Source organism: Paramormyrops kingsleyae, chromosome 2, assembly GCF_048594095.1.
Source record: "Paramormyrops kingsleyae isolate MSU_618 chromosome 2, PKINGS_0.4, whole genome shotgun sequence".
Classification (NCBI taxonomy): Eukaryota; Metazoa; Chordata; class Actinopteri; order Osteoglossiformes; family Mormyridae; genus Paramormyrops; species Paramormyrops kingsleyae.
Genome location: NC_132798.1, coordinates 20,905,403 through 20,923,177, shown reverse-complemented (window position 1 = coordinate 20,923,177; position 17,775 = coordinate 20,905,403). Strand labels below are relative to the sequence as shown.

Genomic DNA, 17,775 nt, shown 5'->3' with positions numbered 1-17,775 from the left:
GGATTTGCGACACCGGAAGCAGGAAGTGCGTGTAGTCGAAGCATGGCGGCGCGCGCCCTATAGCTCGCACGAGAGCTTTCCATGTTCACCTCTGAGCTTCGCACCTTCTGCTGAAGTCTATTTCTGCGTTTTAAAAGCATTTCACTTGCTCAGGTAATACTACTGTATTATACTTTAAAATGAACTCTTTAAAAATCGCCAGTACACTAAGTCGCGTTAAGTTAGTAGCTCCGTGCCTGTTACAGGAAAGGATTCCTTTTCGATGTATTATATGCTGAATAACTGCGTGTCATATCTTTTTTTCCTGACTAACCCACTGTAATATGTTCTTTTACTATATTTACAATAAGTATATTTGTGTTTGTACCAAAACAATTAATGGTATGTTCTGATAGGAAGCAAATATGTAGAATATTAGGACTTTGTCTAGTCATTTATGTAAAAGGTTGTTTTCGTGTGTAGTTCTGGGAATGTTTTTAAATTAAGTATCTTATCCAGTCCTCAAGGTAAGTATGCATATAATGCCATGCATTTCAGTACTTAGTATCGCAGTATCGCAGGTGCCAAAATCCGGGGATGGAGTATTTGTGAATGTCACTGTCTATTACGACGCATTAAACACTTTTTACTTTTGAACAATGTTTTACTTATTTAATAGCCAGGTGGGCTTGCTCCTAAAATTAAATATGTTGTTGGTTGCTGTTGGACAGCTAAATAGTTTGTGGAAAATATTGCAAATCACTCTGCTTAAAAAGCAGGAGAGAAAGTTGACTGTCAAATAAATGTAAATGTCGCTTGCAGTCTACAAAGCAGTTTTCCATGGATCTGCAACCATTTCATTGGTTTTGGTGCACCATCAGTGAATTGGCTGATTTGATACCTGCCGCCCAAATCTGTGAAATCTTTGAAAGTTGGAAGACAGCACATTTCTTTTGGAAAGGCAGTTTAATAGTTTAATACTGTTTGTCAACAGACACAAGCTCGAATGTTGCTGCTTTCAGTGGTCGTTGTCGGATGGAGGTTAGGGGTGTGGGGGTGTATGAATATGAGTCTTAGCACATGCGTCTGGAGGGTGGTGGCATGCGAAAGAGGGTCTGTTAGAGGCTGTTCAGCATAAATCACATCGTCATTCCTGTGACTCTGCTTTGACCTGCATGTCCCTGGTTGCGCAGCAGGGTGGGGGGACGGCAGCGGTGACCATGCCGGTGGTGTGCAGCTGCTGTGCACAGGCTCGCGCCATGCTGAAGCGGCCAAAGACGGGTCACTCGCTCTGCAGGGAGTGCTTCTTCTGGGCATTCGAGGAAGAGGTGCATGAGACCATCGTGTCGGCGAGCCTGTTCACACGCGGTGAGACGGTGGCCATCGGGGCCTCAGGCGGCAAAGACTCCACCGTGCTGGCGCATGTCCTGAAAGTGCTCAATGATCGCCACCACTATGGTCTGAAGCTGCTTCTGCTGTCAGTGGATGAGGGCATCACTGGCTATCGCGACGACTCCCTGGAGACGGTGCGGAGGAACCAGAGGCAGTATGAGCTGCCACTGAAGATCGTGTCCTATGAGGAACTGTATGGCTGGACCATGGATGCCATCGTCAAGCAGGTGGGCCTGAAGAACAACTGCACCTTCTGCGGGGTGTTTCGCCGCCAGGCCCTGGATCGTGGCGCCATGATGCTGAAGGTGGACAAGATCTGCACAGGTAAGCTTCTCTGCCCATCGGGTGGTTCTTGTTATAGGAGTATTGTGAGTAAAATGTTGGTCTAAAACCCTTCGGAAATTGTCTTTTAGTCAATAATATCTGGCATATTATTGAGCCAAAAGTCATACTAGACGACATTCGGCTAGAACCTGCTCAGTTGACCTTGCCCAATTCCACTCCCACTAGGTCATAATGCAGACGACATCGCTGAGACCGTGTTGATGAACGTTTTGCGCGGCGACATTGCAAGACTACGCCGTTGCACAGCAATCTGTACATCGGGTGAGGGTGAGGGTGCCGTGCCTCGCTGCAAGCCCCTCAAGTATGCCTACGAGAAGGAGATTGTGCTCTACGCCTATTTCAAGAGACTGGACTACTTCTCCACGGAGTGCATCTACTCCCCGAACGCGTACCGGGGCCACGCCCGCGCCTTTCTCAAGGACCTGGAGGCTGTGCGGCCTAGCGCCATAATGGATGTCATCCACTCAGGGGAGAACCTGTCTGTGCGCGAGGGTGTGCGCATGCCGGTGCAGGGGACCTGCAACCGCTGCGGCTACATTTCCAGCCAGGCGCTCTGCAAGTCCTGCATGCTGCTGGAGGGCCTGAACCGTGGCCTTCCGCGCCTGGGCATTGGAAAACACCACCGTCTTCACGGCAAGATCCTAGCCCAGCAGCCACTCACCCTGGATGAGGAGCGCAAGCTCAAGGCGGTGGATTTCTGATTGGTTGCTGCTGGTGTATCTAAAGAACTGCCCCCCCAGCATCTTTCTGACTGGCTGCAGTCATGTTACTTTTAGTTTAAGGGCTTTAATGTGTATACTGAGGTCTCTGGCTGGGATGGAAATAATACCTGAAAAATTACCTAAAATCATAAACAAAGGAATAATGTGGTTCACATTTGGACAGTGAAACATTAAATATTCAGCATTTTAACAAAAATTTTTACAAATTATTTTAAATAGCATGTCTCACAGACAGCGTGGTCCTTCTGTTATTAGGATTTTGACAGTTAATTTTGTTATTGCAAATAATTTTCAAAGTGCTTTGAATGTCCACTGAAGTTTTAATTGAGCATCTATGGTTGGGACAAATTTCTCTGACACAGCCTGATCCTGGTGTGCCTGCATGGGTAAAAGCTGTCGGTGCAGAATGTACCCACGTTAATAAAGTGTCGTTTGTTTTTAAAGGAAGGTGTAGTTATTTTTTTTTATATATTTTGTTCTTGTGGCAGGACAAGTATGGAAGCAGCTTCCACCTCATTATTAATAGCCTTTCATGTTGTTTGAATTTCCTTCATGACAAAGTGGCAAGCTCAATTTGTGTTCAGCACAGGGCTTTCAGGTAGCCAGCATCGCCTTGGGTGGGTCTGCAACATCTATCTTCCTGTGGTGGGGGTAGTCGTGCCATGAATATCCTGCCACCCACGCACTGCGGTTCCAGGGCTCTTGGTCCGAGGGGCCGCCCTGGGTCACTGCCTCCTGACACGCTTTTTTCACCAGCCCTGTTAGCAAAGGCTCGGCTTACAGCAGTTTGTAACTAAACCCAGGAGCCTCACTGTCTAACCACTGCTCATACCCCCCCCCCCCATATTCCTCATGCCATGACTGAACGGTACAGTTTTTGAGCAGTGGGTCTTTTTAAAAATATATAAGATGTCAGCAATCTGTCCAAACACATTTCCATGTTTCTTAACTGGCAAACCAGGACAATGGACCCACATTTAAGATGAATCGTTTTATTTGTCGGATCAAAAACGCTCCCGGTAGTCCCACTAGAGGTCATCATTCACCAACCCCGCGCTGGGAGTTCAGCCGGGGGCGCGCCGCGGGATCGCGCGCGCGCACACGGGACTTGTATGAAACTTCTACGTTGCCCTAGGCGAAGATCATAAGGGTTTGATAGCACTGGGTTTACGTGGAGGCAAAGGATAGAGAGGCAGCAGCGAGCAGCACCGCCGGCCCGGTTCCTTTTACCGAACTACAATGGATGATCTCGGTAAGACTGCATGCCGCGGGGGCTCTTCTTTTAAAATGTCCTTTGGATGGTTGGATAGCGGAAAATAAGAGGGGGTGTGGATCTGCGAATAATATGAGTTCAACTCCCAGTCACATTATTTTTATTCCGATAAATAAGCATAAGCAGGGATGCTTGTGCAGTATTAGTTTAGGAACGCGATGGAGATGCGGGTGAGCAGTTAACCCAGCCGGGCTGGTTGGACCGCGCTTCGCAAGTTTAGCAGGAATCCCACATTTCTGCACAACTGCTGACTGCGGGTTTCTGGCTGATCGGGGGCTACAGTCCGCCCTCCCCGATCCGACCCACCCGATCGTGTTCCCGCCGGTTCTGCCGGACCGGGGCACGGCCAGCGTCGTGGCCGGACGTGGGCGCGCTCCCTTCGGCACCGCTGCCTTGTTTTGTCGGACTGTGGCCGGTCCCAAAAATGCAGAATGTGCCACAGAGATGTGTGGGAAGGGGGGATGCACCGTACAGCTCACTAGCCTAACTTATACAAAGTAAGTTACCCGGACAGTCCACATCCCGTTTCTAATTATGTCCCCGAACCGGCGAGCCTCGGACGCTTCTTAGCGGCCGTAATGGGAGGCGGACCCATGCGGCGTTTCACCATAAAAACGGCGCCCCCTTAGCGCGATGCGCTGCCCCGAGCTCGTCCTCATGCTCTTCATCGCCGTGGGAATAAATGCCCTGTTGATTAAACATTTTTACGTTGCATGGCTGTTGATTAAACGTCTCAGGGGTTTCTTACCGCGTTAACCCCTAAACCACAGTATTTTAGGCTGGCGACGTCCCACACCCTAACTGCGACAACGCATTAGGATAATATATGAATATTGAAATACTAATTATTCAAAATATATGTTCACTGATGTTTCTGCAAGTATGAAATCGACTGGATTTGCTGGAACTAAAAATTAATAATACTCTTTTTTTGTCCAGAGGTTTTTTTCCTTTAAGATTAAGATCACTGAGATCACCGAAACGATTATAGGAGGTTTGTGTGTGCGAGTGTGTACGAGTATGTGTTCGTGCCTTATACATTTCTTTTCAAATACATTCAGGCAAAGACAAACTTAGTCTTTTTGTTGTATGTCTGTAATTTAAAAGGGGCATTAATTGCCCTGTTTTACTTGCTAGTTCTCTCTATCGTAAAAAGTGCATGATCCAGTTGTGTAAGTCTGTAGCACAGAGACACACGCGCACACACGCAGACACACACGCACACACTGCTTTGGGATCCTTCTCTCCTTTGCTGTATTAGTACTCGGAGCAGCATAATAGCTGCTTATCCTCAGTGTGCTCTTAGCCTTTCTGTTAGATGAGTTCCAGATCGATTGTGAAGCTGCTGGGCTTGGAGAGAGGAAGGTGTACATTTCATATGTGCACAGCGGCCCCTTTCAATGGTGACACCCACAGACCTTGCATTTGAACACATGTCATCTAGGATTAGTGTCTTAACCTGGCCTGTTTGTGGTCACTTTGACTGGTAAAAACCTCCAGAATTGTGCCCTTTTGGTGTAAATGCACCTCTAGTCTGTGTACCGGCTGCAGTCCTTCAGTTGATCTGCACGCTTGGCCTCTCTGAGTTGTCGTCTTAATGGTGATGTTACTGGTCTTCTTAAAGGAAGCCCTACTGGGTTTTTGCAGACTCCTCTGAGAACTAGCCTGTGATGAGCTCCTCCCTCTTGTCGTGCTGCTGGTTCTGCCACGAGCTCCGTCAGACCAGGATGGCCTGGGCGGAAACACTAATGCAGGTCCACTGAAGTGAGAGGCTGCATTCCTGGTTCTGGTGAGGTTAAAGCCCACACAGGTGACCGACCCACCTGGGAAACGTTGGTGGCGTTAAGCCGCACCTGCGGGCAGCAGCTGTCTGTCACGTCGTCCTGTGAAGCTCATGTGGGAGCAGATCCCTGCTGCTGGCCATATTGTCCCCCTCGCTCTGCACTGCTCCCATGCAGTGACCTGTCTAGCGCCCCCCACAGGTGAACGTCCTGCCCGAGGTGTTCATGCAAGGCCTCATAAGCATTCTGCCCTCCCAGTCATTTTAGTCGGAGAGTCTCCTTGGTACTGTGACCCCTGGAGCGGACTGACTCCAGCTGACCAGTCTGCCTCGGCCCTAGATGCTCGTTCCTCGTGCAGCAAGAGAAAAAAAAGTGCTGCTTTCTGTGAGACATCACGGGTCGCTTGTCATTAATGTAGCGGAGCTGCGCTGTGTCTGTGTCCAGACTGGGAAAATTTTTGCCGGTGTCTTTCCTAGACGGAGGACTTGGTGGTGTGACTGTAGGTTTGTAGTGGTCTGCTTAGGGCTGAATATTTAGTATCTTTACACCAGAGGAAGTGACTTTGATACAGAAGCAGTGAAGGATGGCGAGTCCCGAGCAGAGCAGGCTGCAGCCACAACCTTGTGGTTTAGGTACCTGGTGGAACAGAAGTGTTTATGAGTTATTGAATGACTCATGAATGAGTTATTTTGGGGGAAGAGCAGGGAACTAATAAAAAGTGGACCAGAATGGGTGGGAAGCTGGAAATTAATTTTAAAAACTCAGTTTCCAACTTGACACTTTCTGACTTGTTTACTACCTGGTTTACATATGCCCAGTAGCTGTTTTAAAAGGTAAGGCATCTTGGGTAAATACAATACTGCTCTTTAAATAACCGTTCTCCAGTGGTAAAAAACAAGCTCATGAAATTTCATATGCCCGCTATACTTAAAGCTATTTCTTACCTATAAAATTGTCAGTGTCTTTCCTCTAATTTATAAAATCCATTCTGGGAAGCTGGTATCAAGCTTCACTGGGTTATATTTAGGTTGAGCCTGAGGTTGGCTGGTCGCTAAAATGATTGCGAGGGCTCTGGTGTCTCAGCCACCCGACTCTCCCTGTCACTGACCAGAAGCCTGAGCCCCGTTTCCATTGAAAAAGAGACGATGTTTTCATTCATAACGATGGCCGTTCTGCTTTTCCTGGGGGAGCCGCATTCTGCTTTTAATTTGTCGTTGCATGAACGGTGGATCTGGCTATACCCCATGCTGCGCCTCCCATGCTGCGCCTCCCATGCGGCGCCTCCCATGCGGCGCCTCCCATGCGGCGCCTCCCATGAGGCGCCTCCCATGCGGCGCCCTTGTCCCGCACAGGCCCTCCGTATGCGGCTCCAGTCCAAAAGTGTGTAGATTGACCACATGCCCATTGTCTGCCCAGAATGCGAAGCATAAGAAAACCATTCAGCGCGTCTGGCCGACCGGGCGGTTTGAACCCGTTGCTGGTGACAAGCTTCTGAAATGTGAAGGTGTGGTTTTGCAGTGGAGGGGTAGATGAAGCTGAAGAGTTCTGCACCCTGACCAGCACCCCCTGGTTACTCGTTTCCAGAACACTGACAGGACCCATGATGTCCAGCAGGTGGCAGAGTGGTTAAGGGTCTGGCACTGCCTGCCTTCCCTCTCTTACCGTCCCCAGCAGCTCTTTGCTCTGCCCCTGCCTTGCTGCTTTTAAATGTTTAATTTGAAATTTTCATGCCGTGGATGCAAATTGTATTTTTTAGGGGCAGCACTGCTGCTTTACTTCGGGAATTTGTTCCCCTGAGTGCCTGTAAGTGTCCGCTAGTGTGGCTGCTGATGTGGGTAGTGGCTGCTTTCCTGTTCAGTGCAGAAGCTTGTGTCTTTATTCTTCATTTCCTGTTCTTCATGAGCAGCATAAAAAGCATTTCGCCTTGTTCATTAGGCAGCAGAAGGTGACCCTTGACCCCTAAGCTGCACAATTTCCTTGTAGTCTTGAGTAAAGTGAAATTTTCAGTGGACCTCATGATCCCCGGGTTAACCATGTTGTCATTGTACCAGAGAAAAGGTGTCCTAGTGAGTTCAGGTCTCTTCAAATGCTGATGTCCTGGGGGGGTATGAGGGGGCATGAGGGTAACAGAGATGGCGCGGGGGCGCGGAAACAGCCTTCAGTAAATGAGTCATCTTGGAATCCCCCTCCAGAAAAAACAGGAAAATGGCCCCTAGGGCTGTGAGAGGGCGTTTCTCAGCTCTGCGTCCTAGGAAAACGGTGGAGGAATCGGCCCTTGGAAATTCAGCAGTGAATGTATAGAACATCCACAGCATGCAATTTATAATCAATTTGTTTACACGTCTTCTAAGGCTATGTGCCGTTGTTAGGCGTTACGTTAGATGAAAAACAGGAAGTGTGTCATTAGCATGAGGCGACTGCTGCTAACTCTAACCCTTTCCACAGCCCCCCCCCACACGGCACGCCCCCTCTGTCATTGGCCGGGGTCCCTGGCTCTGGAACAGTGCTGATTGTGTCAGTGATAGCGGAGCAATACACTGCTTTCAAAGTCTCTGCCCACCCCCCCAAACACACACATTGTCCTGGGGGGGTACCCTATTCTTCACCGTAACCAGTCTAGGCTTCTGGCTCTGATGACTTAAGGAGCTGCCGCCCAGCAGAGACTTTGATACAGTGCAGCGATAGATAGCTTTAGAGCTGGAGCCACCTGTGATTATGTGTGTGTCTGTGCCTATGTGCGTGTGGAGGTCTGAGTGTCTGTGTGCGTGTGGAGGTCTGAGTGTCTGTGTGCGTGTGGAGGTCTGAGTGTCTGTGTGCGTGTGGAGGTCTGAGTGTCTGTGTGCGTGTGGAGGTCTGAGTGTCTGTGGGGGGGGTCTGTGTGTCTGTGCCTATGTGCGTGTGGAGGTCTGAGTGTCTGTGTGCGTGTGGAGGTCTGAGTGTCTGTGTGCGTGTGGAGGTCTGAGTGTCTGTGTGCGTGTGGAGGTCTGAGTGTCTGTGTGCGTGTGGAGGTCTGAGTGTCTGTGTGCGTGTGGAGGTCTGAGTGTCTGTGTGCGTGTGGAGGTCTGAGTGTCTGTGTGCGTGTGGAGGTCTGAGTGTCTGTGTGCGTGTGGAGGTCTAAGTGTCTGTGTGCGTGTGGAGGTCTGAGTGTCTGTGTGCGTGTGGAGGTCTGAGTGTCTGTGGGGGGGGTCTGTGTGTGTGTGACTATGTGGGGGTCTGTGTGTGTGACTGTGTGTGTGAAGGTCTGAGTGTCTGTGGGGGGGGTCTGTGTGTGTGTGACTATGTGGGGGTCTGTGTGTGTGACTGTGTGTGTGAAGGTCTGAGTGTCTGTATGGGGGTCTGTGTGTGACTGTGTGGGGGGTCTGTATGTGTGGGCTCTGTGTGGGGTCTCTCTGCGTGTGACTTTGTATGTGGGGGGTCTGTGTGTGTGTAGAGGTCTGAGTGTCTGTGGGATGGTCTGTGTGTGTGTGACTATGTGGGGGTCTGTGTGGGGTGTGTGTGTGGAGGTCTGAGTGTCTGTGGGGGGATCTGTGTGTGTGGAGGTCTGAGTGTGTGTGTGTGTGACTGTGTGGAGGTCTGAGTGTCTGTATGGGGGTCTGTGTGTGACTGTGTGGGGGGTCTGTATGTGTGTGACTGTGTGTGGGTGGAGTCTCTCTGTGTGTGACTTTGTATGTGGGGGGTCTATGTGCGTGTGGAGGTCTGAGTGTCTGTGTGTGGGGGGTCTGTGTGTGTGACTGCATATGTGGGGGGTCTGTGTGTGTGTGTGTCTGCGTGTGGAGGTATCTGAGTGTCTATGTGAGTATATCTGTGTATGTGTAGGTCTGAGTGTGTGTGGTGGAGGTCTGAGTGTGTGTGGAGGTCTGAATGAGGAGGTCTATGTGGGTTTATATGTCCAGGGTGTATTTCAGCCTTGTCCCTCAGACAGTGAGCGGGGTGCAAGGTGACTGCGTGCACAGCTGGTTTTGTGTGTCACCTGTGATCTATCCCGTCTTTCCACAAGTACACACAGCCAGTGTATGAGTATGAGCAGAATCGGAATCAGTCAGCGTTGATTGCGATGAGCACAGTGGATCATCTGCGTCTCTCATGCTCTGGTGACCGCGGGTCACTCTCAGGGACCTTTAACACTCAACCATGTGTATCGACATGGGAATTCAGGGGGGCTGTTAGCCTGCTCTGTGGCCTGTAGGGGGTGCTGCGGGATGCATGCTGCGTTTAGCTTCACTTTCTGACACTGAAATTGCAGAAACGGAGCAGGAGAGGCTCCTCAGATGGAAATCATTCCTGGGAACCTCACGTCTGCACAGACAGCTCGTATATATGCTATCTGAGCCGTTCGCTTCATTCCGAATCCCAGAGTGAACATGCCCTAATGGCAGTATGACCAGTGGCAGACTCAGCCTGTTTGGAGGGCAGTGGCAAAGAAATAAAAAGGGTGCCTATTGCATGATATCCCCCCCCCCCCCCAAACATGTGTAGTATGGTGTCCTATGTCTGGTGACGTAGTCCCTGATTAAGATTGTTCAACTAATGCTTTATGGACTACAGAGGCAACCTAGATATCGCATTTTTCTGTGCTTAGGAGGGTACATTATTCATCTACTGTACTTTTATTGCATGTACGGGAAACTGAATCTCATAGTGGGGCACCATATCTCATTTTCTTCACTGGAAGGTCACCCATCAGAGAGATTTTTCTCTCCATTACAAGGCACTTCATAACAGCAGCCTTTTCCATTAGATGGGTATCCATAGGAGCTGCTTAGACTGTTGCAAAGGCACTTTGTAGGGCACTGTGTCCCATCCTCTCCATGAGAAGGGCACTGTGTCCCATCCTCTCCATGAGAAGGGCACTGTGTCATATTGTCTTGCTCTATAGGGCACATCTCCGCACATGAAGGCTAAATCATGTGAAGGGCAGCCGATAGCAGCGATTTTGCTGCTTTAGGGGCACTGGGGGGCACTTGCTCCCCCCTCCTCCTGCCCTGAGTCCACCAGTGAACATGACTGAAAATTTGGGGGGAAAATGTGAATCCTGTTGATTTATTTATTTAGGAACGTCATTGGGTGCAGGTGCTGTCATTCCCGGCCAATGGCCTGTCATCCTGTGTGGCATAACAGTTTGTTTTTTCATTGTTCCTCGATCCTTTGAGTGGTATAAAAGGGACATTAAGGCAGCTGCCTGTCTGGCTCCTCCTCGTGCTCACGCCCCTCACCCACCATTAAATCTCTCCCTTCAGTTCTGAGTGCTTCCCTCTCTCTTTTTTAACTTGCTTCTTGGCTCTGCTCCTTTTCACAGCCTCCCATCTCTCTTTGCCCCCGACCATATAAATAAGCCCCCTGGCTGTGGACAGATCAGGTTTCCCCCTGTGGAGTGACAGTCAGCATTTCACCACTGCTCTGCCACCTGTAAAGTTGACTTTTTGAGACTTGTGTCACAGGAGGGGGGGCGTGGACGCCCTTCCTCTACTGTTGCCTAGATACCAGTAACTGCGGCGATACAGCTACACACTAACAGTAGAGTTTATTCATTCTCTTCTTCGTTGCGTTTCTTTAGTTTCTTGTGAATTTAAACCTGCTTCACTTGGTACTTGGTGTTCCTGGGGGGGGGTTTGTACCCCAGTGAACTTGGCAAGTCTTGCAGTCTTGTTTTTGGAGATGGCATTTCTGAAAAGCTGGGCCTGTCAGCTCGGGTGTGTGCTGGCAGCAGGACTGAGGCAGGCTGCCTCATAGTATTGGCATATGGGGTCACTTTCAGCCCGGGTCATGGCGGCGCTCCAGCGGTCCTAACTAAAACCAGATGACAAAAGCAGTGAAAAAATGGAAAAGGGTCATTTTGGACACCATCTTCTCAGTGAGACGCTTTGTGGCTGAACATGCTTGCATTCATTTGGAGCAACTGCATGATGACTCCTTGCAGAATGCGTCTGCATTCGTTTGGAGTAACTGCATGATGACTCCTTGCAGAATGCGTCTGCATTCGTTTGGAGTAGCTGCATGATGACTCCTTGCAGAATGCGTCTGCATTCGTTTGGAGTAACTGCATGATGACTCCTTGCAGAATGCGTCTGCATTCGTTTGGATCAGCCGCATGATGACTCCATGGCCAAAGACGCTTGTGTTTGTTTGGATCAGTTGAATGATGACTCCATTCTGAAGGTGCTTGTGTTTGTTTGGATCAGTTGAATGATGACTCCATTCTGAAGGTGCTTGTGTTTGTTTGGATCAGCCACATGATAACGCCGTGGCTGAAGGCACTTGTGTTTGGTCGGAGCAGTTGCATGATGACTCCCTGCAGAATGCTCTTGCTTTCGTTTGTAGCAGCTGCATGATGACTCCATGCTGAAGGTGCTTGCGTTCCTTTGGAGTAAGTCGCATGATGACTGCCTGAGGGTGCTTGGACAACATAACACGTGAAGGCTGTGCTCTCTAGCTGATATCTGAGTGCTGGGGGGGGGGGGGGGGGCAAGCCAGGGCCCTCCAGCGGGGGTGGTGGTGGCGATGACCCCCTATAAATAACCCGGCCAGAAGATGAAACATTTTCCTGTTGAAAAGCCATGACTCACAGTGTGACAGCTGGTCGCATGATGATGAGCATTAGAGACGGCCACCTGAGAGAAGAAACCCTTAAGCCCTGTTTTCCTGCATGCCCTGTAGACCCCCCCCCCCCCCCCCCGTGTCCCAGGTCCTGCCTCTGTTTCCATGGCTGTGGTGCCCATCTGTAGTTTTAAGGGGGAAATAATTAGGGTCACGGTGAAAGATGCCCAGGTTGGTGTTAGTTCATTAATGTGCATATATATGTGGCAGGTCAGAGCAGCTCTCCCCAGTGTTTCCTCAGCTGCTCTCCCATCCCCCGCAGAGGATGCTGGGACATCTCTGGGACCCGGTGTGGAGTGATGCATGCGGCTCCCTGATTTAACAGGAATCCAGATGCATTTGGCCTGTTTGCTGTTGGGAAAACTGTTCCATTTATGTCTATCTGGTCCGAAATGAGGCCATGGACAGTACTCCCCCCCCCTCCAAACACAGTGAAACCTTATTGGCTGAAACCCCATCACCCTATTGGCTTTCCTTTTTAGACAGATGCTGTTAAGAGTCTGTAGTATTATGTAGCAGCAGAATCCTGTCCCACAGCACTATAGTATACTCTGCTGAAAGTACATCACACAAAAATACTGGACTATCCTGCACAAAGTGCATGCGGTGGCATTTTATTCTTTCAGGAAACCCTTCAAAAGGAAGGCAATGGGCTTCATTCATTCACATCCTGCTACGTTGAAGGTCACTTTTTTGATGTGGATTTGGTCAGTCTCTGCAAAGGCCTGGTGACCTTCGGTTATTCTACCCTGGATCGTTGGCCAGGACCGTGTTCAAAATGTTAGTGTCCCTGCTCTTCTGCCAGGGCCTGTCGTCTCTCAGGTTTGATACAGTAGAAATAAAGTAGTGGGGTTATAATTGCACACTTTGCTGACTGGATATATCAGTGCTGTGCAAAGGGGTAGAGGTGCATGAGAGTAAATTTTGCAGACAAGGAGGGTAAATTTTGCCGGCTGGTGCATCAGTTTCTAAGGGGCATTTAGAAGCTCGAAAGGGGGGGCTCTTTCAATTGATCAGGCAAAAGAGGCAGGTGCTCAGACGCCCTCAGCTCCCTGCCCCCCCTGCATGTGCCTGGGATACAACCCCAAGGCCGCATCACGCACTGTGCGGTGCCGTGTCTCACGTGGCACAGGTGCAGACCCACTGGTACTGCACTGACACTGACACTGACACTGTATGTACTGCAGCAGTAGTGATGTAGTGCTTTGCCTCTCTGGATTGTAGCTGCTACTGTGAAGCGGCTTGGATTTGGCTGAACTCCTTGGCCTGTAGCCCTCACTGGCGTTCTGTGCACTAGGACACAGTCGCCCACAGCGGATTGCTTTTCACCAGGCAGAGACGCTCTTCATCTTGGTCATTCTCTCTGCTGCTGTCTTGCTCTTTCAGCTCCATCGGCATCCTTCGCTCCAGTGCTCCTGAATGCACTGGTACCAAGTGTGCTTTGAGTGTTTATTGAGTCGGAGCTTGTGATTTATGTACGTTCTCTTCCTCTTTTAGGCATTTGCACCTGCAGTATGGCATGTTAGTCAAGCGCCTTATGGCTGTATTGAGTGATAGTGCTTCCTGAAAGAGGACATGCTGTAGTTTATGCTGCAGGAAGGCGGGTTTGTCTGTAAAGTTTGCTCAGCTAATCTGCAATGTGTGTGAAAATGGATAGTGTTCATAGATTGCAGTAATGTGTTCAGAAAGTACAAATCCAGACCAAGAGTTTGTTACAGCCAACCAGTCGAGTATAAAGAGTCACAGTCACATAATACTCTATGACTGTGACTCTTTATATTCAGCTGGTTGGTTGAAACATAACCTGGGTCTGGAACTTTCCACTTGGATAATATAATTGCGTAATAATGCAAGTACACCCTTTCAAACAGCAATGAACTTTTAATTCTTAGGAATATCCAGACATTTGAATTGGAATGTCAAAAAATGTCTTAAATAAATAAAACATAAATGAAACCCCCATAACCAAATAACTAGATATATAGAGTCAGGCAATATACTGGCAACCCAGGTTTGCGGAGGCTCTACTGGGTGACACAAACCAGTAGCAGGAAGTCAGAACTTAGTTGGATCAAAGATTGTATATAAGCACCTTTTCGATCTTCTACAATCATACTGATAACATAAATGGCTAGCAGATGGTTGACTGATAAAGTCCGAAAATACTGCCTACAGGATTATAAAGACTCCCAGATAGCTCCAAACTGAAATTAAATACATTTGTAAAGCAACTTGTGTATGTTTTTGCATTCTTGTTTTAATTTTTTTAATTTAGTTTTTATATTATTTTTTTTCATTTGAAATATGGTTTAGTTGTAGGTGTAGTTTCATTAGTGTTTAATTTAAAGATGTAAATCTATGTAGTTGTTACATATTTTACTTTACGTTTTAGTAATTTAATTCGTAGGGATGGACTGAGAGTGATAGGAATTTGCTGACTGCTACAAAATGTCACAATGTTGTGCCATCAATTTTTTTTCTGGTTTAAGTGGATTGCACAAGAGGCCCAAAGATAAACAAATCATTACTTTAGCTAAGTAGTATTTAAAATGATAATTGGAAGTATTTGACAATTGTGTTAAATTTATTTCAGTTGGTTTCAGAAGCAATTTTCATAGTTATCATTTAGACTAAGTTTCCCTCGGAATTAATAAAGCTATCTATCTATCTGTTTATCTATCTGTCTGCCTGTCTGTCTGTTTTATTTTACTTTCACATCTTATTTCATGACCCTGCTTTGCACGCTTTAGTTTTAATAAAATTCATTGTTATTCTTATAACATCCATACCACCCTCCCACCTGGCTGAGCCCCAAAATGTTCTTGCAACCTTGGTGCTCTTCACAAATTGGCTGCCACCTTCAGCAGGCATGGAGCAGTGCAGGTTCCAGTAATGATCAGCACATGCTGGGGTTGTGAGTTTGAGGTAGCCTCAATGTCTTATAATCCTGCCTGGTTATAAGGGGAATTAATTCAGTTACAGGTTTATAGATTCCTTTTAACTGTAAATGAGGTGATGTTAGTAATGTATGTTTTTTTCAGATCATGTAGTTTCAAAGTGGCCCCAAAAATTACTCTCTTTTCCTGTAAATATCCCTGTGCTTGTGTGTGTGTCTATGTATGTGTGTGTGGGGGGGTGTGGGTGTTACTGATGAAGGCCACGGGAAATGAGGCAGGCTATACAAACAAGAAGAGCATTTTTTTTTGTAGGCAGGATGTCCTGTCTAGAGTAATGGGTGTTTTCTGCACTCCCCCCCCACCATGAGATAATTTGAGGAAGGCCCGGGTTTGTCCCCAGGGCCACTCTGTACGTTCCCCTCAGGTCGTCCAGCTGAATGGGAACACGGAGCTTAAGGGGACCGTTCAGGAGAGTTTTGGACCCTGTTGGTCCCACTGTTATTTAGAGAAGCCGCTGGCGTGATTGATGAGTTCCAGGGAAGATGTTTGTTGCATGAATAGTATCAAAGGTCTGTGTTGAGGAGGGCGCTCCAATTTTAGGTATGAAAACACTGGGCCTGATTCAGAGAATTGTAACCCCCCCCTTCACCCATGCTCTGAGTTCCAGTTGTGGACAGTCATTCAGTTGGAGGTCTATTCTTCAAACCCCACACCCCCCCATTGTTCCCTCCTCCTGATTAAAGGTCCTCCTGGTAATTGGGTTGGGACACTGACTCTGCAGGACATGCGGTGGCGCCAGCCATGATTCAGGGGCTTCTGGGATAAACGTGTCGTCATTGGATCATGACATTCTGTGGGTCGCTTCTGATGACAGAAGATCATGCGGGGGGGTGGGGGGTGGGTTTACATTCTGTGCAGGAGGTGCCAAAACACCACTACATCCATCCGTTGACCAGAGGTGGACATTTCAGGTCCAGAAAGTAAAAATCCAAACCAGCATTTTGTTTCAACCAACTAGTTGAGCATAAAGATAGATAGATAGATGCTTTATTGTCATTGTAAGTACAATGAGATTAGTTTGGAACACGCCAGCAGATGCACAGTATATTTACAATTAAATAGATTCGAGGCATAAATAGAATGGCAGAGTATGTACAGTCACTATATATATGCAAGATATATATACAATAAGGTGCTTGTATGTAACTTCGTAGAGGTAGAGTTTCAAGTGGACTAATGCACATACGTAAATAAGGAAATTGCACATGTGGGGTCTTGCTTCAAAATGTTCGAGATCAGTGCTGCGAGTTCACAAGTGTGATGGGTTCTGTACGCACAAGCTAACAAACCTCAGAAGGCCTTTTTCTTCAGGTTGACATCTTCCTTTACCTCTGGTGTCCACAACCAAGGGTTACCGCCATAACAGGCACCAACAACCTTACAGCCACAGCTCTACTCAGCCGCCTCAGTGATGGTGGCACAAATCATGAAGAGAATGGCTCGTTCGGGTTGTGCTTGGCTGGGCCTCATGGGTGCAGGCCCGATTGCCAGGTGCCTGTCCAGGAGTTCCCTTTCTGGCCAGGCTCCAGGGAAAGGCCCCAGTGTCCCTGTTCCAGGCAAATATCTGGATTCTTGATTTTGTCCATTATAAGGATCATTTGAATCATTTTAGTCTGGCCCCTCAAGTAGGACCTGTTTGCCATGGGAGATCCTACCAGGGGCAGAAGCCCCAACAACATGGCTCCTAAGATCATTGGGACGCATAAACCCCTCTACCATGATAAAGTGTTGATTCATGGAAGGGAAAACCGCTACAAATGACTATACATTACTATAAAACCCTGTCCTGTTTACTTAAATCTGCAGTTTTTTGAGGATTCGCCTTTTAAGGCAAAGCTCTGTTCTGGTGAAAACGGTCTGTGCTGCAAGAAACAGGAAGTCTCTCGGTTTCACAGTGAAGACCTCACTGTCGTGATGAAAGCAATATTTCCGAGGGTGCGGCAGCAATCTCAGCCTGAAGAGGATAGCGTCTGCTGGGGAGCTGGCCGAGGAACTCGCCGCAGTAGTGCTCTTGGGCAAGAGCCTGCGACAAGCAGAGTTTACATAATCGTGGTCCTGGAAGGAGGGGTGCCACATTCTGTGATGGATATCAGCTTCCTACTCCTCCCCTCCAGGGAGGCATTTGCTGAGCTGCCAGTGGGGGAGCTACACCTTGGGATGACCCCTCCCTGCTGATTGTGCAGGGTGGGGGGCTGCCCTTCAGGTCACAGTGAAGTGTCTGACATGTAACTGGCAAACTATGTTTGAACAGGAATGGGTGATAAAGTCTGCAGGTCATGGTGTCACATGGATTGACACCAGGGTGGTCTGAGACCAGAGATGGGTAGTTCAAGCCCAGAAAGTAAAAATCCAGACCAAGATTTTGTTTCAACCAACCAGTTGAGTACTCTCTGAATGTGACTGTTTATGTTCAACTGGTTGGTTGAGACACAGTCTTGGTCTTGACTTCCACTCTCCAGACCTGCACAACCCACCTCTGTCTGAGACCCTCCCCCACCCTGGAAACCCTGCCAATGGCAGAAGTAACTGTGTGGTGCTTTTCTGGGTCTGCTGCAGACATCCAGGCTTTCCCGAATCACCAGACGCAAGCTGTCATGTCACTATCTCATCCATAAGCTTCTAGCTTAGCCTCCCTACAGCTCCATCCCTAGTCTCCTCTGCTTCCTGCCACCACATCCACAGAATGGAATTAATGTTCCTCGAGTCACTCTGACCGGACTAATTAGTTGTAT

At 48.4% G+C, this 17,775-nt stretch overlaps 2 protein-coding genes across 4 annotated transcripts in view; both read left to right on the top strand.

The window, feature by feature from the left end:
- On the top strand, positions 1–2,881 carry ctu1 (cytosolic thiouridylase subunit 1 homolog (S. pombe)). 2 transcript variants are annotated; one of them, XM_023840626.2, is made up of 3 exons: positions 1–153; positions 1,176–1,695; positions 1,882–2,881. In XM_023840626.2, the coding sequence occupies exons 2-3, from the start codon at positions 1,200–1,202 to the stop codon at positions 2,415–2,417; spliced, it is 1,032 nt and encodes a 343-aa protein (XP_023696394.1). In that variant the 5' UTR covers positions 1–153; positions 1,176–1,199; the 3' UTR covers positions 2,418–2,881. The 2 variants fall into 2 exon arrangements, with proteins under 2 accessions (XP_023696394.1, XP_023696393.1); XM_023840625.2 differs by having other exon boundaries at positions 1,173–1,695.
- A 645-nt stretch (positions 2,882–3,526) lies between these two features.
- Positions 3,527–17,775, top strand: part of LOC111858721 (paxillin-like) — a 33,216-nt gene continuing 18,967 nt past the window's right edge. The window contains exon 1 of one of the 2 annotated variants that reach the window (XM_072707836.1): positions 3,527–3,690. In XM_072707836.1, coding sequence (XP_072563937.1) covers positions 3,678–3,690 — 13 coding nt within the window. In that variant the 5' untranslated portion in view covers positions 3,527–3,677. The remainder of the gene's footprint in view (positions 3,691–17,775) is intronic. The other variant, XM_072707837.1, reaches the window with a different exon arrangement.